General features: G+C 40.3%; 2 protein-coding genes across 5 annotated transcripts in view; one reads left to right on the forward strand and one right to left on the reverse strand.

Moving 5' to 3' along the window:
* LOC308310232 (AP2-associated protein kinase 1-like) overlaps positions 1–14,247 on the reverse strand; it is a 40,002-nt gene extending 25,755 nt beyond the window's left edge. For all 4 annotated transcript variants that reach the window (XM_080756454.1, XM_080756456.1, XM_080756457.1 and 1 more), the window contains exons 1-10: positions 13,243–14,247; positions 10,606–10,724; positions 8,159–8,267; positions 6,163–6,305; positions 5,799–5,920; positions 4,257–4,338; positions 3,599–3,731; positions 3,071–3,174; positions 2,126–2,220; positions 771–922 (exon numbers count right to left, since the gene is read on the reverse strand). In XM_080756454.1, the coding sequence (XP_080612580.1) occupies positions 771–922; positions 2,126–2,220; positions 3,071–3,174; positions 3,599–3,731; positions 4,257–4,338; positions 5,799–5,920; positions 6,163–6,305; positions 8,159–8,267; positions 10,606–10,724; positions 13,243–13,411 (1,228 nt within the window). In that variant the 5' untranslated portion in view covers positions 13,412–14,247. The remainder of the gene's footprint in view (positions 1–770; positions 923–2,125; positions 2,221–3,070; positions 3,175–3,598; positions 3,732–4,256; positions 4,339–5,798; positions 5,921–6,162; positions 6,306–8,158; positions 8,268–10,605; positions 10,725–13,242) is intronic.
* A 98-nt stretch (positions 14,248–14,345) lies between these two features.
* On the forward strand, positions 14,346–25,179 carry anxa4 (annexin A4). Its single transcript, XM_080756465.1, has 13 exons — positions 14,346–14,471; positions 15,708–15,738; positions 16,861–16,948; positions 18,760–18,854; positions 20,023–20,136; positions 20,261–20,351; positions 21,250–21,329; positions 22,116–22,172; positions 22,263–22,356; positions 23,076–23,171; positions 23,951–24,009; positions 24,447–24,569; positions 24,957–25,179. The coding sequence occupies exons 2-13, from the start codon at positions 15,730–15,732 to the stop codon at positions 25,011–25,013; spliced, it is 963 nt and encodes a 320-aa protein (XP_080612591.1). The 5' UTR covers positions 14,346–14,471; positions 15,708–15,729; the 3' UTR covers positions 25,014–25,179.
* Positions 25,180–25,793: the final 614 nt, after the last annotated feature.

A 25,793-nucleotide genomic window follows, 5' to 3' on the forward strand; every position in this document is an offset into this window, starting at 1 on the left:
TAGCATGTTCTCTAGGCTCTAGTATCACATATTGCCAAAGTTAAACAGCACTGAACAACTGTTCATTGTTAAGCAAAACGTTCACGGACGTTCTGCTTCTGCTTTAGCCCTATGTCCACTTCAATGCGCTGCTGAGATTACAGTACACAGGTCAGGTGGAACATATTTGAGGAGCTAACGAGCTAGTGCTACACTGCTAGTGTTCGTCCGTCGTAGCCTGCCCTGCCTGCAAGCTCACAGATTCAGACATTGGGGAGCATTTTTGGTCATACGACAAAAGAATAGACAGTGGCGGTGCTCACAAATACCATGTTTTGGGACCTGTTTTGGGCATTTTGCAACCTGTTGATGAGCTCGCAGTTTTCGCGGAGCGCATCGCAGCCACAGAGACGCTCCGTGTGTGTGTGTGTGTGTGTGTGTGTGTGTGTGTGGGAGACTGAAGTTGGGGAGAGAGAGAGGGGTAGATGCGGGGCGCTCTGGTTACGTTCAAGACAATCGCGTGTTGTGTTTATAGCGACCCAGTGTTTTGACTATTCGGTGATATATTTTCGGCCTATTTGAGCCGAAACCGAATAGGCCGAAAATACATTTTTAGCCATTTTCGGCCGAATATTTTCGGTGGCCGAATTTTCGGTGCATCCCTACTAAAAACCATTTGCAGAGAAATGTGTGGTGCGAGTGGTGACTTTCTTCATCTCATTTAAATATAAAAACTTTGAAATTAAGGCCTACTTCAGCATCAAAGACATTCTTTGATATCGGATACATACCTACAGGTTGAGCTGATCCAGCAGGGAGGTTTGCTCGTTTACGAGGCGTGAGGGCAGCCGGCTGGAGGATGCCAGTGGCGGTGGTATGGGCTGCCTTTGGCCTCTGTCGAGGGGTGATTGAAGTCTCTGTGGTGGGGACGGGGTCTGTCAGCCTGAGGACAAAAAATAGGATATCAGCACACCGGTTATAGCAATTATTTCTCCAATGAAAGAATCTTGACTACAGCATCAGGAAAAGTAAGGAAAGTTATGTGGGGAAGCAGAATATGGACCGTCTTCCGAAGAGAATGAACCCAAGGATGTGCAAAATCACATTTTCAAAGCTGACTAGTCATGGGTTATCCGAGTGGTTAGTCAACTAGTTGGTCTCAAAGCTCTATATAATTAGGCTGTATTTGGCCAGTGTATGACAGATATAGTTCTGATTTGGTTCTCTGTCCTATATGTATGCATATATACATACATACCGGTAGTTTAATTTGCTAAATAATTTTACAGTATATGGACATACTGTAGCCTATGGCTAATCTATGTAATTAACCTGATAACCTGAATTAGGTAAAGAAAACACACACTGAAACACACAGGATAAACCCATTAAACAAAGTACAAAGTTAAAAAAAAAAAAAAAAAAGAAAAAAAAATATCTAGCTTTTCATTCAGGTAGCCTTCAATACATAAACTTGGCCCCAAGCTGTTCCCTAGCAACTCAATTCCACTGAAAAGGTAGACAGTGGGAGGGGACAGATGCCCTCTTTGCTCGGCTGATACAGACAATCAGCCACTTTGATCTACATACATGAATACAAACATTTTTTAATCCAGGCAAAATGTCATGCAAGCCTGTGCATTCTGAAATGCTGACATGTTTTAATGTGTCATATAATATAAATGCATTTAGTTGCATCTCTTCTTGATTAACCCATTTTGGGCGGGAACCCCTTTTGGTGTTTTAAGCAAAATGTATAATTTAGCTATTAAAAAATAGCATTTCTACAAGCTCACCACAAGCTTGTAGGTCTGCTATCGTCAAAATGTAGCCCAAATCAGAGCGAACGTTTTCAACTCAAAACTTTGCTTCTGGGGGGTCCCTGGCACAGCATATTTTCAGATGTGGGTCCGCAGCCAAATACAGATAATTCTGGGGGTCCTTGACATGAAAAAGGTCGAGCACCACTGACATAGAAACATAGGTTTTTAGAAAACTAGAAGACATTTTTTTTAGAATCGGCATCAGTCCTAAATCGGTGAACAGTGTTTTTCCTGCACAAGGTAAGCCGATGGTACTGAGAGGAGATAAAGTAGCAGCCCATTTAGAGCTTCACCACATCACCTCTTTGAACTCAAAGACTCACCTGGCCTTTGCCTGACTTTGACTCTGACTTTTCTTTGCTGCTGCTGCCTCGCTGGCTTTGACTGGCTCGGGAAGTTTAGCAGGAATTGCAGAATTCTTTAAAAAAAAGTGAAAGAAAAAAGTAGAGTGCAATACATTTAGGTAAAAGTTTCAATACTGTTGTAATGCCTCTTGTCCAGTCAAATTGCTACACCAGAACTAACTGTTGAATGCAAATTTATATTATTATATACTTTGCTTGCATCTGTCAATTTCGCTGTGTGCTTATTATTTCACCACGAGTTTGAGTCAAATGGTTACGCCCCTCACAACTTGGGAGCTTGCCAACGATGCTTACACTGTGGTAATCTTTCAGACTTACAGGTCAGTCGTGTAAAAAGGTATGACGAAACATTAATTATTTTGTGTTGCTTGAGATGACATCATAACATAGCTGTTGTTTCGATTAATTGTGTACAAAGGATCCCGATGGAAAAGCCATAGGCTTTCTTGGGGTTTAAATCCTCTTAGTAGACCTTTACTTGAACTGTACTTTCCTGTGCTTTTTTCGGCAAACTGCTAATAAAATATTCAATCAATAGTTTATGTTTATAAGTGAGCTTCCATTTCATAATCCATCGGACTGGCTTCCACCTGGGTGTGACTACTATGCCGTTGCCTTTACAGAAATGGACCACAGTGCATTTTGTGCTATTTTATTTGTCTCATGGCGAAATCAGCACTAAAGTAAATTTCCATTTACTTTAACAATGAATGGCAACATAATGCTAACAAGCCATTTTATGTAACTGATGTACCTCCCCCCCACGCACACACAATGTGACAGAAAGGACATGCTTTTATACTAGATGGGCACAGATCCTATGTTACACTGAAAAGAAAAGGAAGAACAATCCCCAATAAAGGCCTGGATATTTCCTGCTGACTATAAACATAAGAGACTGACCTTTACATTTTGAACAGGGCATGTCCGCTGAGCCAGTTTAAAAGCAAAGTGGGACACCTGGTAGATATCTGGTCTTTTATCTGGGTCTGGTTCCAACATGTACCCTGACAAAAAACACGCAGAAAGAAAGCCGTAAGACTAAAGAGTTTAAACAGTGAGGTTGTTGATTAAGACAAAACCTTGCAACTATATCATTTAAATGTAATCACAGTAGTACGCAGCAAAATCCTCCGTATTGATTTAATCTCTTAAACCCTACTGCATAATGTGTATTGTATACTTTGTTGACCCGGGGGGTCTCTACTTGGAAACCACCTTCTTTCCCAATATAGCCAAACTACACAAGATCTATACCTGAATTTAATTCTCAGTTAAATATTTACACTAAAGGGAGCTAAATTAACCATGAAGATTTAGCTGTGCACCTAATAATAATCACAATATTTAGCAAAATAAGGGTGGTTTGAATTATAGCCGAGATCATGCATCCCGAACAACAGCAGCAATTAATGTTAAAAGATGACTAACTAATGAGGCAGTGCAGATCGTAGGAATAGCGAGAGTTGTCTGGAATTGTGAAACTGCCGTCACAGATGGCAACCTGGCTCTCGCCGAATGGCAGAGTGAAGAAGCAGATCTTGTAGAGCAAACAGCCCAAAGCCTGAGGAGAGACACACACACACACACACACACACACACACACACACACACACACACACACACACACAGTTGTAGTCTTGTTAGTTAGGTCGTGTTTACATTTGCACTGTGGCAGCGCTTCAATACTTCATCAGTATCGTGTCGATCCCGCCTCTAGCGGCCGCATATCTCTCCGGTCAGAAATGGCTCGGAGTACATCGTCTCTGCCCCGAAAGGGACCAGATGGGAGCAGGAGGAGGAACTCACTGCTGCCACCAGCAGGAGGAGTCAGGTTAGGACAGATGTCCTGTGTTAGCTGATCCAAGTGTGCAGGAAGGGGTGGATCATATTCTGAGCATCACCGGAGGTCATCACCAGTGTTTTGAATTACATGCGGTGAAGGGAATGTAGAAAGTGGAAGAATGTGACAACTTAGGGCGCCTGAAGACCAAGGACGCTGCGCCATTCTGGATATAGTTGCAGATGGAATATAATGTAATGGATCTCTGAGTAACTCAGGGAAAGGGGCACTCAAAACTTTACTCACCCAGACGTCTGCTTTAGTAGTGATAATCTTGTTGTTATAAAGGTTCACCATCTCTGGAGCACGATATGACAGAGTGGTGTATCTGAGAGAAGGTGGGGAAAGGGAATTTCTTGGCAGTTAATTCATTTCAAACAAGATTTCATGGCACAGCATGTACTGTGAACAACAAAACCGTTATATGTAGGTGAAGGCGTGCACTACTCAATGAGTCAAGTTAAACTAGGTGGACTGCTGCTGTGACCGCATGCACTGTGCTCAGTGTGTTGTAATGGAGATATTACTTGAGAACACATTTTCTTACAATCCTAAAGTTAAATTGGCAGTGTATTGTACAGTACAATACAGGTCAATATAGTGATGATCTATTATTTTTGAGGGGGGAGAGTTAAAAAGTGTTATTAAGACAGGTTACATGAAAGAGCGATGGGAAAAAGAGTTGGGAATTGATATAAGTGATGAAGCATGGATGAATATATGGGAAACACAATCAACGACCACTAATTCCTTGACTTGGAGAGACTTTTGTTGGAAAAACCAGATTCGCTTCTTTATTACTCCAAAACAGAAGTCCAAACAGACTGGCAACCATATGGACTGTTGGAGAGAATGTGGAGATACAGTGGTTGATCATGCACATGTCTTTTGGTCTTGTCCTGTAATTCAGCCATTTTGGAAAGAAGTGACAACACTTATCTCAAACATTATGGGTTTTAGAATAGATGATTCATTCATATCTTTGTACCTGGGACAACTCCCAGACGGGTTAAATCAGGATGACTCATACTTACTTAAGATCCTACTTGTAGCAAGCAAAAAAGCTATTACAAGAAATTGGTTACAAAAGAATTGTCCTACTGCCGATCTATTTCTCAACATTGTGAAACAACTTCATCACCTAGAACAGATGACCTATTCTTTAAGACTGCAAAAAGAGCTGGGTGAAAGAAGATGGGAGAAATGGACAGAGTACTTAGCTGGGGGGGTGGATGTGGCGTGAATATGGGCGGTGTCTTTCCAGTTGTCATTTAATGTAAAAAATAAAAAAAGAAGAAAAAAATAATAATCTGTAATATGTATTGTTGTTGTACATCCCATGACCTCTTGTTTTATTTTGTTTTGTTTTTTGTCTTTTGTTTTCTTTTACTGCCGATGTTTTTGTCATATTGTATGTCTTGTTTGTCTTTGGTGTCTATTTTGGCTATTCAAAAATTCAAAAATAAAGAGTTAAAAAAAAAAAAAAAAAGACAGGTTACATGAAAACTAAAAGGCCTATTCATACCTGTTTTAGGTGATAAGGTGACCACAGAAAACTACAACATCACATCACACCACTCACCTGAACACATTTCTGTTACCTTATCACCTAAAACTGGAGCATGAATAGGCCTTAAAAAGTGCAATAAACAACAATGAAAATGCCATACATTAATCATCTAGTATGGAGTTAGATGTAACTGAGGCTTACACATATTCACACAATAACTCTGCTAATTTAGATTTAGGTAAAACTTTAAAATAATAGGACAAGAGGAAAATACACACTTTTTGATTTCTTCTTCCACTGTAGCTACACCCTCTGTCTGTGGACTCTGGAACTTGTTGGTGGCACTTCCAAAGTCACACAACACGTAGTGACCCTTGTCATGCAAGAGGATGTTCTCCACCTGCAGGGACAAAAATCACACTCACTAAAGCCCTAGCATCCGCATTGTGTGCATGTCACAATAGTTGAAAATAGGAGATCTACAAATTCACAACATGCCCTCATAGATCGGCTATTTTGGGCAAAATGTGTAGATGATGATGTGTAGAGGGGGGAAAAGAAGGAGGTCGATTAAAGACCCTGGTCAACAACCAAGTGATGGATGTCTTATAGAGAACACAAGGTGGCTAAAAGGTGGCTCACCTTGAGGTCTCTGTGAACGATGGGTGTCTTGCCCTGGTGCAGGCGAGACACAGCGTCACATGTATCACAGAAGATCTGTAGGGCCTCTGGCTCAGTGAAGCCAGTCTGCAGCCTTTGGTTCATCAAATTGACAACTTGGCCACCTGTAAAGACATTTTCATTAATATATCACATTCAATATATTGCATCACAAAGAACAATAGCAGGAGTAACTATTATGTGACTTTAGGCAGCTTTAATTCACCACCATGGCCTATAACGATACACAAAGGGGATTTACCCCATTGTGTTTCTAAACAAGCCTGCCCCCCCACCGTTCACATGCTCTCGCAATAGCAGACAAGTCAGAACTCAGCTGCTACGGGTCATGTTGAATAATCAATCAGACATAGTGGGAAGCTTGGGTATCTAGGGGGAAAGTTATGTTCGGGAATTCAATATTAAGTAAATGTAAAGTCTGGTCTGGTGTAGCCAGGGGGCTATTTTCTTTCTCCTGCACTGGCAGATTCAATCATCACAAATGTCATTGCGGCCAATCACTTTTGGCATCTTCACTTTTCTGCCCTCACATTTATCCTCAATATGTACTTTGCTCAGGCAATCATATCATCACTATGGGGGTGATCATCCAATGCTTGTGTTCACACAAACCCACAAAGCTGGGCATAGGAGGGGCTAGTGCCTAGCGCCCCTCAAAAACAAACAGTGGACAATGATTTGTGACTCACAAACTTTTAAGTTTATTAAGTTGTGTTTAGATAGGTCCCCTCAGCCCCCAGTTGGAGGGCCAGCTGTAGGTCAGGGAGGGTGATGGTTGGTTGTAGTTGTACAGTAATACGTAGGTGTTTGACTACAGCAGAGGGCTGTACTGATGATGGCGTTAGAAGAATGGTATGGCAGAGTTGGCACAGGGAGGATTTACTTTCACGTAGTGAAAGTTGAAAGTGAATAGCTTACTGATCCATTAACTATTTATAAAGCACACTTTTAAATCATTAACCTCTATTAACGCACATTAAACATTCATAAGTCATTAACTAACAGTTTGTGAATGATCAATTAAGTATTTATAAGGGATAGTTATTCTAAACTGTACCTAGTCTGGCTAAGCAACAAACATGATCATTGTATTACAAAAGAGTAACATACTGTACACATACAGTTATACTTAAAGCATTGGAAGGCAGTGCAAACCCTAGCCTAGTACCATCATCTCTCATTGTATGTCCTCCATTCCCAAGATATGACAGTTGTGCAATTTAGTCCTTGACCATTTTGACCCAAGAGTTCATCTCTTCAGGCCAGCCTACCAATTATTCACACCAAATTCCCTTAAACTGACCCATCTGTTCTCCATTTCTAGACCTTGATTGTGACCTTTCCAGTCCAAAACTCAGCCATCTGTTATCAAGTTATGCAGACAGACATAATATGATACTCAGCCGCAGCAGGACCATTATTAGACTTATTGTCATAATTATAATTTGAAGATCAGCTGTGAGACAACGCTGCATGCAAAAGAAAAATGTTTAGATCTGCTGTACATTCTTGGGCGGATGTTCTCACAGATTGTACACATAACCGGCACATTCTTCAAACATGCATATTGAGTATGCCTTCCTCTGCTGGTCCCCAATGAGAAGACTGAAAACTATTTGTTCTGACTAAGAGATGTCACTAACTTCCGTCAAGCCAATGGTGTTAAAATAAGAGTAATAATATTATTCCTGGCTAAATCTGAGGCCTTAGCCTTATGACATATACAGAGTTTCCAACTCTTGACAATTGACAAAGAAATGTCTTGATGCTGCAATAGATCACTTGCAACAAAGTAAATTCCAAAGGATTGTGACCAAATCAAGTAGTAGCTTCAAAATATCGGTCTCATATTTCCACTCTTACTGCTCCTAAAATAATGAATACAGCAAGGGTCAAAATAATTAAATTGTAAATGGAAACAACAAAGTTTGACAACTCTTAACAATCATAAACTCACCCTTGCAATAGTCCATAAGAATGAGAACTTCCCATACTTCCCTGGCACCCGGAGCTTGGATACTGGAGTCCAGATAGCCGACAATATTCTTGTGACCAACTAGGTCTTTCTGTTAAACAAAAATACCACATAAACATTTGATATTATAGCTGTATTGTGTGCTATGTTTATCTTTCCACTAAATGGATGTACAAAACGTGAGAGAAAAGTAGATCTTTGCCCATCAGCAACGATGTATATCGTATGTATATAATGTATATCAGCATATACATTTATAACATAATTAATATATCTGAAGTTTTCATGCAGCTGTAGCCTGTAAGCATAAAATGCTGTTTACTTTTGAGAACAGCACTATTCTAATGTCCACCTGCTGAAAATGTAACCCATATTGTTTATCTTATGTTTTGCTGGGTACAGAACGCTTCACCATGCAGAATGGTGCATTGCTTGGCAAGCTTAATGCAGGCATTGTACCTATTGAGTCAGCTGAGAACTCACCCAATCTGATGACTTCATTGGTGAGCAATGTGCTGTTCATTGCAGTAAATTCATACCTTGGTGAATTTTGGATGCCAGCCAATACAGGATGTTGATGCACAGTCCTCGTGAAAGGCATAGAGACTAATGTCGATCTCTACATGCTCAGCAATTGGCTCAGGATTAAGCTCTACATTACATTTTGATTTGATGAGAACCTTATCAGTCCTGTGGGGGGGAATTACATAATTTTTCCCCACTTCATCCAGCTGATGGCTGCACAGATGGTTATGATTGATGAGTTTATTAGGGGAGCAGTTATGGATTATGTGTCTGGCTCAGGGAATTTGACACATAGCCTGGGGCTGGGAGGTGAACGGTGACCCTTCTGATTGAGATTGGGCCTCTCAACCAACTAAGCTAAAAAACAAATACTGTATATGGATTTTAATACAGAACAAAACAGCAAGCCACAGGCTAAATGAGGAATGGAGAGGTATCCTTTCTCACCCTTTATGCTGTAGCAATATCTAGCTGTGCTGTAGATTGTAGATTGTTTAACTAGAGTAGACATCATTCACTGTATATGCAGCAATATTTTGTGCTGCAGCAGTCATGGTCGGCATCACTGTTCAGTGACAGGTGTAGCACCACACCTGTCATAAACTCTGATAAAGGAAAGTTTGAAATCCGATTTATGCAGCCAGAGCAGTCAGGCAGTCAGTCTCCAGAAACTGGATTTGATATCAAACCACCTGCTCTGTGACTCAAGCGTAAACATGGAACAATCCGTTAAACTAAATTTATATAAGATCCATCTACAGCACTATGTGGTGCCCTTTGATACTGGGGGAAATTATAGCACTTGTATGTATCAGGTGCATGACCCATTGGTGAAATAGGTACGTATATTCCAGAATGGCTAAATATAAAACTGAAAAGAGAATGGGGGTTCCTGGCACAAAAATGACAAAATATTTTCAGATTAGGGACCTTGACATGAAAACATCTGAGAACCACTGGTTTACACCAAACCAAACCTCATGTGAATCTAACACGATACACAGCGTGTTCCACAAACACCAGCCACCAGCTGGATATCCGCGCACTGAAACCTTTCCAGCCTTCTACTGTCTTTTATGTGTCATTCTGCAATAAGACTACTATAGGTACAGTATGTCATCATAAAATACATAAAATATAACAATATTGAAGGTGCTGTATGACTATGCCGTTATAGGGCATACACTGTACGTACAGTATGGCATCATATTCATAAAATATGACTGTAGGTAGGTACAGTAACAGTATGCCATAATAAAATACATAACATATAATCTTAGATTAGAGACATTATTTCCATGTGAAAACTCCACATCTGCTTGTGTGCGCTTTCCAGTTGATTCAAAAGCTGTCTTTTCTGGCCTCACATATGTAAATGCCAGCTCAAGGCACTTTCCAGCTTCACCTGTGTGCTTCAAGCCCTAAAAACAGAATACAAGATCATATAATGTATGATCTTATATTCTGTATGAATACAAAAACACAATGGTTGATATGATATCAGATCATAATGTGCTGTTGCTGACCTGGTAGCACTCTAACTTCTATAGTACAGTATGTTGAGACTGGCAACCCAAATTAAAAAAAAGTCCAATCCAGGTTGGTCTTTATCAAGTCTGAATAGCACACGAGTGGACAAAACCTTAAATTTTGACGGTTCTGCACAGAGTGACAAAGCAGAGAGTGCCATTTTGAAGTAGTGAGCAAAGGCACTGCAGAGGAATCGAACTCTAGTGTACGCAGTGGTGGCAGGGTACTCGGTGGCATTTACGACGCATTGTGAGCTTGTAGGTTGGCTATTTTCAGTGCGACACACCGAAAGAGGTATAAATCGGGCTTATCAGGAATCTTTGGTCTGAACTAGGCTTAAATGAGCACTGCAATATTCTCACCAATCAACTTACCATTATCTGAATCTCTTGCTTGCACACCTGCAGGTCATGCTCATCGTTGACATACATCCTCTTGAGGGCACAGCGTACCCCTTGACTTGTTCGAACCAGGAACACTATGGCAAAACCCCCTGTGAAAAAAATATATATAATGAAATTGTTGTAAGTGAACATGTTAGATTAACATCGAGAGGGAAGAATCATCTATCTAACAAAAAATGCATCAAGTCTCTGTCTGTCCGTCTGTCTGTCTGTGTGTGTACCGTTGTAATCCAACTTTATTTACATTGTGATATCGTTTAGAATTTCGGATATCGTGGTTATGATATGGTTCTCTTTTCATAGTTTTCAATTGAACATTTTCAAGATTACTTTAAGATCCAGCCGTACTTGAAATGTTTATTATCTTGTAATGTATTTGTGTTTAAATTGTACGTTATGTTTACCGTAATCAGGGCGTAATTGGAAAAGAGAGCTTGCTCTCAATGGACTTCCCTGAATAAATAAAAGGTGAAAGAAGGGCTGGACAATACAACTTTATTTAGATTGTGATAATATAGTTTAGAATTGCGGATATCATGATACGATATGGTACTCTTTACATAGTTTTCATTTTCTAAACTTACCCAACTGTTATAGCTGTTCGATTATTTTCTTTACCCACTGAGTTATTATATTGGCATTACTAAAACTATTTATCAAAAATGTCATTGTGTAAATATTTTGTGAAAGCACAAATAGCCACAATATAGTTTTAGTCACATATTGTAATAAAAAAGAAAAGAAAAACACATTAATAAATAATATTTGATATATTCATTTTCGACCCGTCCTAGCCAGCTATACTGTATATGACAGAGATAATTTAACAGAGGGTGGATGCACATTACAAAGTTATGCATCTGAAGATGAAAAATTCATAATCTTACTTTCTCATAAAATGTCCCTTGAATCTTGATCTTGAAATATACACTCACTGAACTATAATATATACATCAATTAGTTAAAGAAATATGGCAGCGTATGCTGTGCTGCCTGCAACCTGGCATCCATATGGACCATCAGCACCATCTCAACCCATTTTCAAAACGCTCTAGCCGTTACATTATGTATTAGTCATATCATCTGTCCAGGGCATAAGCTGCAGTCCACATTTAGCCTAGGTCTAACCATCTGGTACATGGCCACAGATTCAATTCAGAGAGTTCATTTGTTGTGACACAATTATCACATCGTATTTATGTAAACATTGTGGGCTTACAGTACGGTACATACATGTCTATAATGTGGCATTTGTATGCCACTGAATGCCTTTCATAGTAGGGGCCTCAACCAAACTACTGCAGTCATGATGTCCTGAGTTTGAATTTGACTCTGGAGGACAAATGTACTGTACATGAACCCTATATAGTAGTCCGGAGTTCTTCTACACAAGGGACACTCCTGTTTTGATCTACACTAAATAGCTTAGACAAAGATAGACATACAAGCTCAAAGTGCATCATACAACGTGTGAGCTTGTAGATCTGCTATTTATTTTGTCAAATGTTTGCCCCTAGAATAGAGACGCTAGGGTTCAAGTGCTTAAAAAGGACAAAGCAGGCACTGCAATATGCAGTTTTGTAGATTAGCATTCATGTAGGGTTAGAGTTTCCAATCCACACATGAATAGACACCAATGGTTTTTACATGTGTAGCAGCAGGTCATACTCATAGCTTTGACCAGCCGACATGTTAGCACTTACAGTATCTAGTCTCATGCTGTTCATCATATAAAAATCACTTCTCTGGGGCTAGCGTCCCTCAAAAAGCTGATTGTGCACTGCATGGTGACTGGCCACTGTTAACGGTTAACACCTGGGAAGTTGACAACAAGGCTGCTATAGTATCTAGTGACAGCGAGTCAGAGACTGTTATATTAGGTCTCCAATCTCCATTTCCCAGCGCTAAAGAGAGATATCGATTTACATTAAACATTTGCAGATGGGTGGAGACTGGAGGGTATGTGTGGGTACAGAGAAAGGGGAAATGAGATCGCATTCCTAGTCTCTAGTCAATGGACACTGGTTAAGTCAATCTGACAAGTCAATGATTGACTGGTTAAGTCAATCATCATCTGATTGCTTGCCTTGTGTGTGCATGACACATAGGCCAGGCCTACATTACTCTACAACACTGGTTCTCAACGTGGGGTCCAGGGAACCTCTCAGCCAGGGGTCCTTGGGGGTTCCAGTGGGACCCCAGCTAAATGACGATAGTTAGGAAACAGATGGAGGCCCTGAAACACCGAAAGCATCATTGACATTGAGTGTCTGACACTTTCAGTGCATTTACAGGGCTGTAACTCCCGAGCGTACCTACCAACTGGACCCTTGTGGGTCCACTCCATTTCGTTCCATTTTGTACATCCAGGGACAATTTAACACTGATGATTTTACAGTGGTAGCCTAGGCTATATATATTCAAAACATTTGACGAGATAAAAGTCATATCAAATGGGGGTCCTATTAAAGGCATATAGGGTCTTAATTTTTTAATGTTGAGAATCACTGCCCTAGTACAAAGCACAAATCAAATGCACCACACAAAAGTGACATCAACCCTGCTGCATGTATCCTGGAGTCAGTCAGTGGAGCTCGTCTTTCTCACCTTCAGCAATGATCTCTTCGACGGTGACTTGGTGTCGTCCGATTGTAAATGTGCGACCAATGAAATTGCCACCCCCATGGCCGGACCCACTGCTCCCACCACCCCCTCCAGAACCAGGCCCGGAGTTAACTAGTTCCCGACGAGAATGAGAATCGAAGAACTTCCTCATCTTGTCAATTGACACGGGATGTCGTGAATGGTCAAAAATGTTCTTGTTACCACCACCAGTCCAGGTTATATTTCACTTGTTAACCCAGGGCATAAAGCAAGATGCTGAGTCCGTGTAAAGGCTGAAAACGTGTCTATCATTTAATGTTGTTGTTGATGATGATGATGTAAACAGATTCCTGGGTCGCAATGAACCCATTTGCTTGGTAGAGTAAATAGTTTAGTCACAGAACAATAATGAGTACGCGTTAAACTATTATTATTATTCCTTCATCTGCTCGGTATAAAGGCTTCTTCATCCAATCCAGCTGTTCATGGATGCTGCTCTGTCTCCATCTCTTCTGACCACACGGAGCTAGCACAGCGCTAGCTACTTGCGCTCTATGACATTTCGTGTAAGGTTATCCAGGTTATCCTCTGAAGATAATGTCTGCGATGTATGCGTTGCACAACTTGGCAGACGCGAGATCATACGTTTCCATGCTCGGTTATGTAAAGAAAAACTGCCGATTCGCTGCTTTGCTGCTGACTACAAATAACGGTCCATTTACAATAAAACTATGATTTTTAGCGACCTAGCTAAACGCATTAGCGCAAGCTCGCTTTTTTTGCAGCAGAAAACGCCTGCCCAAATGGACGACAAAAAGAGGCAAATTGTGTTTTATTTGAACCTGCAACTGTAAGGGCTAATATATTTGTGTCCTACAGTACAATACGAGAAAGAGGTTTATATAGCCAGGCTAACCTATCCAACCACAGCAAATCTTTGGCTGCCAGCAGCAATATCGCAACATCCTAGCTGTTGCTACTAGCGACCGAATGGAACTATGGGTGTTGTAGTTCACGGAGCTGCTGCCCTCTCGCACACGCAAATAATAATTATGTGCACGCGCGTGCATACTTTATGGGCGTGTGTTGTGAAAGGAGGCAGGCCGAATATTTTCTTCCATCAAAGGGGTGGGAGTGGACGTCATACAGCAGTTATAAAGTAGTTTCCTGGATTCAACGACGTCTCACTCATTCATCACACCTTCAAATTCGTCAAGTTTTCGGCAAGAAAGGTAAGTTTTAAGTTTATTTTGTGATTAACAGAATGCGATGCGTTTCCGTTTATTGGAAAGATTGTTGTATGTCAGACAGACGAGACAGATACCGGTATATAATTATTTCTATACACGTCTGGGACTGTCTGGGATTGGGTGGGCCAACACCCACACCAACTTATTGTAGCAATGTATCACTTCCTGAAACAAAATGATCAAGAAAACGAAGTTTATTTTCCAAATTTTCTAAATACTATCTGGGTTTGGTCTACAGAGAGTCATTTGCCTTTGGATTTATAATGTTGGCTACGTGGTTGGCAATTAAAGTTCATGGGCAAGATTTTCTAAGAAAATAAATAAATATAGTAGGTACTAGGCCCGCTATTTAGCGGCCCGCTATTTAGCATTCGAGGGAACACTTAAGTCCTAAATAAGGTAAGGTAAGGTAAGGTAACGATACTGTAATACTGACATGCTGCAGTGTTAGTGGAAAGCATTAGTGATATTGGTCCACTTTTACAACACATTCATCTGTAAAAGGTCACTTAATTATAATTTATATTTTTATTCTTTCACTATTTCTAGGTTTTATTATTTAACAGATACATTTTACACCACTTATCTTGTAGAACACACATTTACACATGGTTTTCTTGTGCATTCACTCCCTCTGTTTACATCACAAACCACAGGTGTGGACTGTGGGTGACTGCTATACACAAAGAATATGAGCCAGCCAGCTGTAGAATTAACTATGCCCGAGCCCTGAGGCCATTGGCCTATAGGTTATAGCCTACCCCATATAGCTTACAGTTATTTTATTTCATTATAAGAACTTTATTGAACTCTAAATCTTTCTACATTTGTACTAGGTGAATTTTGATATATCGTGACGATTTATGGAGTAATTACAGGTGTGTTGTCCCGTAATGGGATTAGCTGAGGAGACTTGTAATCAGGGATACCTGAGAGAACACACGAGCAAATGTGTGTGAGGAAAGCCCTTCCTAAGAAGATGAGTTGCATGCAATATTAATCAGAGCCAGAGGTTAATGAGGGGCCATATGTTAAACTGAGCTAATTTACTGCTCCTTCACCTGACGCTGTTGTTCAATCATCTGCTGTATGAAAGCAGGCAAGGGGTAGCTTAATTGATGAACACACTGCTAAAACAGCTGAGTAGTCTACTACACTTGTCACTTCTACATGTGCTGTTAAATTGCTAACCTGTCATTTGTTCTTATTCTTTTTAAGCTTCCCTCACACTCTCGTTACAATGGCAGCGGTAAGTTCCCTCCCAACACTTCTGCAATGTAAAACAACCCAAAAATACATAAATAAAATTTGAATAAATTGGGGGCGGCCGTATAGCTGAGTGGATAGAGAGGCTCTGACTAGTAATCAGAAAAAGGTGGTGTCCCTGTCCCTGTCCCTCCACTTAACAGCTCCCCTCAAGCGTTCATCATAACCATCTGAGCAGCCATCAACTGGGTGAAGCTGAATTTCACCACAGGTTTAATAATGGCCCGCAAAAATAAATACAAAATAAAATAAATAAACAGTGTGAATGCTCTCGGTTTTAAGGTGTCTTTGTCATTGGAATAACATAACATTGCTGGATAAAATAAATTACCAAATATCCATAGGCGATGGAGAGTCATTCCCCCATTGTCCTCCTTTATGGTTAAGTACTCAGTTATTTGACTGTTATCACGTTACATGAATGGTACAGACTCCGTTTGGGACTAGTAACCATGTTTTGAGACGGGTAAAGAAGTGTTTGGGTGACAAACAGTAGCTCAGAATTGGAGTTTACACAACCAGCAGCAGCATGCACAGTATCCCCATGGACAGGTATTATAAATGATATGATTTCTGTCTAATGCTGATATCCGGCAATGGATATTCAGTTGTTGGATACCAGCACTGATGGGTGCGTAGCGTTAGTCCGACGTCCCAATAATCCGACTGCCCAATATTCCAACATAGAGCCCCATACTAACCCTATCCCCAAACCTAGCCCTAACCGCACACGGAAGCCATGGCTCACGGGTGAGTCTTAACCGGCCATGTAGTCGGACCAACTACGGACTGATGTGCGTGCGTGCACGCACGTGTTTATCCTGACCTTTATTGAGCGCAGTTTTATTAACTGGGTAGGGTAATAAACCTATTATCTTAATGTATATTGTAAAGTTTGCATAAAGATGAAGGCTAGAGCAATAACGTTTCACAGCTCTCAATGTACCCTTTCTTCCGAACAGAATATCTCTTTATATTACATACCGTACAAATACATTGGATGTCTACTATGTTGCCTTAAAGTGCTTTCTGTTCTGGGGTCACTCACTATAGTCAGAAACGTTGTAATTTTGTCATTTCCTGTTTATGGTTCGTGTTTGATCAGATCGGTAAGCGTGGAACTGTAACCGAGGCGGGTGGTTTCAACGCAGAAGAAGATGCCACGAGGCTTAGAAACGCCATGAAGGGAGCTGGTGAGTGATTCACAGCTGCTCATCAATGTGATGTTTCAGGATTCTATTAGGCATCCATTGTGCTGATAATACTGTATAGTCTTATCACTTAACCACTTTTCTTTTATCCTACTATAAAAAAACAACAACATCCTCATCCATTTCTCCTCTCAGTGGGTTGAATGACTACTGTATTCAATCTGAAATTAGTGATTACATATGGGCATGCAGGGAGTCAGAAAGCCGATCCCGAATTTAAGCTGTTTACAGGTATTAGCATTTTTGCCACAGGCTGCTATGGGATCTGTTGTTGTGATCACGTTCCCCAAGGCTATGGCATCTGCTGTAGTCGCAGCCATGGTCCCATAGCCCGGACAGATGGTGGGTGGAAATGTGGGTATCGACTAGTTTTAACATATATATTAAAAAAGAGAGAGCAAAAATAGCTAACCTACAAGCATACTTGTCACTATGCAATGTGTTGTGAGCTTGTATATCAGATATTTTTGTATAAATAAGGGACAATTGATTACAACATTATTATTTTCTCCTATAGAGGGTATGCGTGTGACATCATAATCATATCCAGAAGGTATGCGGCAATGCCTACTGACTGAGTGGCAAAAAACTACTAGCCTTGACAGCCCATACATCCAAACAGAAAAGTCCCATCTGATTAAACGACATTAAACAATGTTAAACTCACTTTGCCTCTCGATTTGCCATTCACTTTATGCACCCTCTATTCTCTTTTATCTTACGCTTCTTCTGCAAAAACATACAGTACAAGCTGTCTTCTAACTTTTCTATTTCTAGGTGTAGTTTCCATGGTATTGGATATTTGCATGACTTCATCCAGTCTCCTGAGTGTATCATTTACTTTTCCTTGCACAGTGAAGTTGCTCATCATGCAGACGTATTAAACTTGGCCCATTGCTGCTGCAGCTGTGGAGTAACAAAGTGTGCAATGCCAGAAACTGGCAGTCAGTTACAGTATATACTGAAGAGTTACGTCAAAATTAAAGCTGTCCTACCTGGGTCTCAACCATAGAGTATAAAGAAGGATAGAGACTGAACTTGCGCCGCCAGCCCCCCCCCCCCCCCCCCCCCTCACTGACCCCTTGGTCTCAACCCCTGATAAGGGAGACCAAACTTCTACCTATTTCTGGAGGGAATCCCTGCTCATGAGTTTAAGGCAGTAACATGTGTCAACCAGTAGCCCCTTAGGTCACACCAGGGTCTAAATGTCCCATTGGAAGTGTAGCGAGACCATCTCCAACCAGTGCAGTGCATATGTGTTATATAATGTAAAATATATATATATGTTATTATAAAATACAATTATATTGGATTAACATACAGATTGTGCTTATGTGCTAGTAATATTGTGGTAACTTAATATACTTTTCATTCCTTCAAATATGTTTTGGACGATTGTGTGGATTGTGGAATTTTGACGCTATTAGTGTGGCGTGCCTGTCGTAATCATCTTCTCCTGACTCTGGTTTGAGCTATATTAGAAACAGATGGTACCTCTGCTGACATTTCTATCCCTTGCTATCTCAATCTCAGTCCATCTCTAGATCATTATAGGCAAACATTTTTTTAAAGCTCACATGTCATATTTCGCTATTTATCGTAGGACTAAGTATAGGCACGGCTTAAGTGGTTAACTTTCACTGAACTATTAGTCTTTGAAACGTTTGGCAACATTAAGAAGCATATGCTTCATATAAGGTTGTGTACATTGTTATTATTATTATTATTATTAATATTATTTTATTTTTTACTTATATACTTTAAGGTGGGTTGTGACTGGTATGTATTTGCAGGCACTGATGAGGGAGCTATCATTGAGGTCCTGCCACTCCGTACCATTGCGCAGAGGCAGCGCATTAAAGAGGCCTTTAAGCAAACTGTGGGAAAGGTGAGTTAGTCTTTCATTGGAATTGGGTCTCTGAAAGTTGCATTTTAATATAGGTGTAGGCAAAAATGGGTGACAAACATACCATCTGTCAATATAGTCTTTGTTGAATGCTTCTGCCAGCATGTGTCACTGTGGGTACGTTTTTGTTGTGTTTGAAACTCATGATAAAATCCAAGTAAAGTTAACCATTAACTGATATTAACATACATGTAAACTAGCAGAACAGGGTGTCATTGTAGTAAAGTCTACAAAGAAGCCACATGAGCTGTAAAAGTGACAGTGTCTTTGTCCCACCATAATCTGTTACTATATATTAACAGAAAAAAAGGAAGGCTAATGTTTATTTAACCACCGTAATTAGATAAGGACAAGTTCAGCGGGCATGTGCACAATGGTTCATCAATAAAGTTATCTGAAGGGTCCATTGAGTGAGGGGAAACGCTCTGGAGAGGGCAAAGATTGCAAGTGGAATCCTCAGAAAGAGTGAGTCATCACGCTGCACATGGAAACACCCTGCAGATGTGGTCCGAGGTTACACAGAACAGCTTCTCTGTTCACAACACTGTGTCTAGTTGTCATTCCGTCTAGAAAAGGCTATGTTATGTATCTGGAATGTGACTCACTTTGGAAACGCATGACCAAACACTGTGCCCAGAAAGGTGTTATGAATGATTCTAAAGCATGGGGTTTTCAAGACATAAAAATGTTATGAATTATTCTAGAGGTTTCTAGTTTTCAAAGTCTGAGACAACGTGGGCCTGCCTTGAGACAAGGATCAGACAATGACATTACTGTTAGGTAATCTTTGCTAGTATCAACAATGTGTTGTGTATTTAAATAATGATAATACATTTTATATATAAGGCGCCTTTCAGGGCACTCAAGGTCGCCGTACAGGTTAAAAACAGTACAAAAACAAAGTTAAAGGCAGAACAAAACTAGGGCACAGAACAAAACTAAATGGGAAACATTGCCCAAAAAGTTACACACAGTGTTATAAAACTACTCGTATGCAGCAGTCTATTATGAGAGAGAGTGCTATGCATTGGGAGGGTGGTATTATTGCCCTCATGCCCCCTAAAATTAGAGGTTCGGGCCATATAGTGAACACTCTCTCGACCATGAACACTTTATGAACGTATTCCTTTTGGCTGTTGTCTGCCTATAGGACCTTGCTTCTGAGCTCCAGGGGGAGCTGACCGGCAACTTTGAGACGGTGGTTCTTGGCCTCCTGATGCTTGCACCTGTGTATGATGCCTATGAGCTGAAGATGGCAATGAAGGTAGATTATTTCTGAATGAGTTTCAAATGCTTTTTGTTGCAACGTGCTGCTGGTGTTGGCAGTCAAATGCCTGAACTATATAATATGACATCTCAACAAAACATCCCGTATCACTTGATATCAGGGTGCTGGAACGGAAGAGGCTGCTCTCATTGATATTCTTGCTTCAAGGACAAATGAGGAAATAAGAACCATCAATGCATTCTATAAGAAAGGTAATTGTGTCCTTTCTTACCATAGTACAACATACTGTACACGTAGAACAGTCACTAGTCACTTACCATTTGTATGATATCTGATACAATACATAGGTTCCTAGACCTAATTTCTTTGTTTGGATACACAAAGACATACAATTACAAACAATACATTATTTTAATTATTCATATGAGGCAGAGTTGGTCTCTATAATGCAGGGTGTGCTTTGCTTATTGGATATTTTGTATCCTCTAAATTGGTAATACAAAACCAAGTAGTTGGAAGTGCTCTTTTGTTTTTATTTGTCCATTTTAAAATAGATTATTGTTGTGCCTACAGATCATACAGTATCATATTTGATATGTATTTACTGTGTTATAATTACTATACATCCATCAATAAGATTCAGATAATGTCGGCCTTGATTGTTAACCATAGTTAAAAGCTTTTTTCTTTAATTTATTATTTACCCAGGGCAGTAACTGAGCAGTAAGCAGTGGCACAAGCTCATTTCCAGCAACACCCTGCACATAATACACACACACATTTAAACCTGGGAGCTGACCAGTAGAGACACAGTCTTATTCTGGTGGCCATTGAGCTCCACTGGAGTAGTCCGGTCAGGTGTTTAGTGACTTGCTCAAGGGCAATTCAGCAGTGTTGGGGGAGGGGTGAGTGCCGTGGTGACCATTTGCCTTCCCACCCAAATGTTTCCTGCTGCTCCGGGGAATCGAACTGACAACCACACATTATTACTGAAATATACAGTATACAACTTAAACTTAAACTTTTTTTTTTCTTCATTTATACTTTACTATATGAGTACATTGTCCACGCTCACGCCTGGCTTCAGAGTTTGACTTGCCCATTGGTGTGAAATATATTTTATATATATATGTTTTTCTTTCATGACAGAGTATGGGAAAAACCTGGAAGATGCTGTATGCGGAGACACCTCTGGAATGTTCCAGAGAGTGCTTGTCTCTTTACTTACGGTGAGCAAACATCAACTAATGACTTCTCTTAACTTACCCTACTATACTACACAGCCAAAGATTATTTGCTTTTTTTATATTTGTATTACTGACAGCTTTGCTTTGGGTAAGCCTCATTTATAGTTTGTTGTTTGGTGTTGCTTGCTGGAAATTGCAGCTCTTCAAACTCACAACGCATGCCATCGCTATACGTTGTGAGCTTGTAGAAATGAGCATTTGCCCCTGTCGTAGACATGCGCAGAGCAAGTTCAGTCAGGGAACCTCAGTCAGCGCGCCGGCCGTTAATTGGGCCACCGCAGCATCAGGCTCTCATCCACATGATTCACTCAGCCAATCACACGCTCACATCTCATACCGGCTACTTGAACCAGAGGTTTGCATTCCTCTGCCTTCTTGCATTCCTCTGCCTTCTTGCTTGCCCACTGCTGCTGTATCAGCGTGCTGCTGTCATACAACCTGCGCTCAATTCTGCTGCTGACCCACCTCCACCCCAGCTACCACCTGTCGTTTTGGATCTACTGTTTAGGTACGGGGGATTCAGAGTCCCTATGGTCGGGACTGATGCGCTTGACCTGAGTACCTAAAAAGCAGATCCAATACATCGCCAAACCATAATAAATATATTGCATTGATTATCCTATATTCAATAAATATATATATTACATCCTCCTTGAGTTGTCTGACTGAATTGCTATTTTTGGCCCGCGACATCGTATAATGGAGAATTAATTACTGTAAGCAATGAAGCATGCATATTTTTTAACTGTTGTGTGGTCTACCTTTTAGGCTGGCCGTGACGAGAGCGACAAAGTGGATGAGGCCCAGGCTGTGCAGGATGCCAAGGTGAAAACACACATTTGTATAAAGCTTTACCGTATATGAGGGATATGCTTCACCATCTATTCTAGAATGGCTTTCTTTTCTGTGGTTTAGGACATCTTTGAAGCTGGCGAGGCTCGCTGGGGGACAGATGAAGTGAAGTTCCTCACTGTCCTCTGTGTACGGAACAGAAAACATCTGCTACGAGGTATTTATTAAAGTGAATTCCGCAAATAACGATAGCTGGCAAAAATACATCCCCTTTTACAGTATATGATTCTTTGTTTGCCTTTGTCTTTACTAATTGTTATGTCATATACTGTCAGTTATTGTGGAGAACTGTCCTGTTTTTACTGCCCTCTTGTGTAGACCTGAGGAAGTGGGTGGCGTTTACTGACCTACTCTGATGAATTAAGGAACTATCCAGTACTCCTTCATGTGTCCTAAAAATCATCTAGTCTAATCCAGTGATATAAATAGGTTTTCAATGTAATGGGTCCCGGGACCCAGGGGTGGTCTTTTAGATGGGTCCCAGGGACATTTTATGAGTACTACTTCAACGGCGTTAGAGTACAGTGCTGAGTACAGTATTGCATCCCAGGACCCCTGAGGGTGACATGATTGGGTCCTTTCTTAATTTAGTGAGTAATTTAGTTTCTCAATTTAATGAGCAAGATGCAGGCTATTTGCATCACTTACTAATTTGAGAATGTATTTAAATTTACGATGTTAACTAAGTTGGTGGCTCTAGATCACTGCTGGACCCCATTAACCTATTCAGTTTATTATCTTCTGATCACAGGCGAGGTTCAGCATGACGGTTGACAATGTGCAATAAATGGTATTAGTTTTGACAGAATTAGACTACAGGAAGACCATTGACAGATTTAGTCATTGTCAATTTTGTTTTCTCTCTAATTCCTTTAGTGTTCGATGAGTACCAGAAGGTATCTGGAAGGGACATTGAGGACAGTATCAAGAGGGAGATGTCTGGATGTCTGGAGGATGCCTTTTTGGCAATAGGTCTGTTTGTCTTTACAAATTAAATTGAACCCTGGGACTACCACTAACTCCTCCCCCGACTCCCCGCATCGCCCATCCTTACATGTACACACACACACACTCACACTCACACTCACACTCACACTCACACTCACACTCACACACACTGGTGTGTACAAAAACAATTCTGCTACTGCTTCTATCACCTCCGGTTTTGATACTATTACTTTATGTGTACATCATACACATCAAGTGCAATTATTCATATTTTTATATTTGCCAATAACTATATAGCCTTCTGTCTTGTATACGTACATTTACTGTGTGTGTATATATGGCTGGTGAATGTAATAGTTCTCAGAGAAGATTGTGTGCACATCTCAATGCCTATATTTAGGCCAGGTGCTGGATGTCAGGCATCAAGGCAAATATCAAAGAAGAGGAAAAAAACCCTGCACACTACTTTTTAGAGCTCAACGGGACTTACCATACTTTATTAAAGTTCTAAAATAATTCTAATCCAACGAGATTAGTTTTTGAGAGAACGACATGATACAATTGAATACCTGATATATATACCGTAGTCAAAATAGCAGTTCTACAAGCTCACAATGTGGCGCATTGTGCACTTGTAGATCAGCTGATTTATGTGCAGGACACTGTTGTACAACTATGTATAAATTATATAGTATAAATGATGATTATAATAATATAATTTATTATTATTATTTAAATTTCCCCACTGCCATCGTATTTGAGAAGCATTGTGGCTAACTTGCATGTTTTGTTTTGCTCTGCAGTGAAATGTTTGAGGAACAAGCCAGCATTCTTTGCAGAGCGGTTGTACAAGTCAATGAAGGTCAGTATATTGTTTCTCATAAAGCTACTATAATGTCATGTGTGTCCAGTAAATTATTGACTTTTACAATTTCTATGCTTAAAAGTACAAAGGTATTGGCTTCAAAATGTTCTTAAAGTACTCATTGTGCAGAATGTCCGAAGTTTTCAAAATCAATATGTGTTGTGACTTGTGAGCTTGTAGATCGATCGGCTATTTTCAAAAACCCAAAGTTTAAATAGGGCTGAAGAAGTGGTTAATGTATGTTTTTGTAATAATAACAATCAAATTCTACAAAGTAACTACCGGTAGTAACTAATGTTTTCAAATAAGTGTGGTGGAGTAAAAGTATAGAAAATCAGAAGTACTCCAGTAAAGTGAAAGTTTTACTCAAATACAGCACTTGATTACATGTACTTTCCACCACTGACCCCGACTACAATCTTGCTCGCCCTCAGGGAATGGGCACCACGGACAGTATTCTGATGAGAATCATGGTCGCCAGAGCAGAGATTGACATGCTGGACATTAAGGCAGAGTTCCTCAAGATGTATGGAAAGACCCTCTATTCCTTCATAAAGGTAAAGCACTGATTTCTGGGGCATGTGTCCGTCACCACCAAGCTCATTACAAAACATTATATACGACACTGCAATTATTAATGCTCTGCTGTGACAAACTTTAGAAACAACTGTGCATGCACTGTATGAATACAAAGGCAATTTTCAATCATTTCAATAATTAAAAATGACAGTAATGTTGGTCTTTATTTTAAATACCGTGGCATGTTTATAAAGATATATCACAACCTGGTGGTGTTGCTCACCATCAATGTATATATCGATATAGAACTGTGAGAGAGAATATCGTAGTATACTACTTGCTCCATATTACAATGCTTAGTTTTCTCCCATCCACATTGGCAGTACAACTCCAATTTACCATGTTCTCCTTCATTCTTTTTATAGGGGGACACATCTGGTGACTATCGCAAAGTTCTACTGGCGTTGTGTGGGGGAGAGTAGTATAAGCATCAAGACATGTAACATGGCTAGCACCTTTCTATTGATCTCAGCACTCTATGGTGTCTAATGTTCTTCCGTTCGCATCATTTCACTGATTGGCTGACTGACAGCTCCTTTCACAGTTTGGAATACTACCGTAATTAAAATCAAGACCAGTGACCTTTTACACCTGTCTGATCTTTTTCTATTGATCCTTTCACAAGGCTTAAATTGGTGTTGTTTAGTTAGAGGGAGAGATGCAGCTCACAACTTTAAGAACATGAAGGATGGATAGTATTGACCTCTAGCTCCCAATCATGTCACGGCTGGACATTTTCATCACTGGTTGGTGATTGAAGTCCATTTGTTTAATTGGTTGGAATTTCTTGTTCGTTGAGTCAGCTCCGAGTCGGTTGATTTAATTACTTTAACAGGATTTTAGCTTGATTTGGAAGGCAGTAAAATGTGCTCCAATTAATTTAAGGGGGATACTCCATCACTCATAGAAACTTACAACCCCATCTTGGAGTAGCCTAAATAATCTTCAGCGATTGTGTCCAATGTGACCACTGGGTGGAACCATAACCTCTGCTGTCTAATATTTAGACAGTCTTGACTAGACCAGACTTGGCACCGACTATAGTTACCTTGTGCCAAGGCTGTCCATTTTCAGTGTACGACATCATCGACATGTACTAGCATCGCGCCAGACGCCAATAAATGGCGACTAAAACATTTAAGGTTGTTATTGCTACAAAATAAGATGTTAAATGGACTGCATTTATTTAGAGTCTTTCTCAA

The sequence above is a fragment of the Protomyctophum bolini genome (assembly GCF_963924005.1).
Source record: "Protomyctophum bolini genome assembly, chromosome: 22".
Lineage (NCBI taxonomy): Eukaryota > Metazoa > Chordata > Actinopteri > Myctophiformes > Myctophidae > Protomyctophum > Protomyctophum bolini.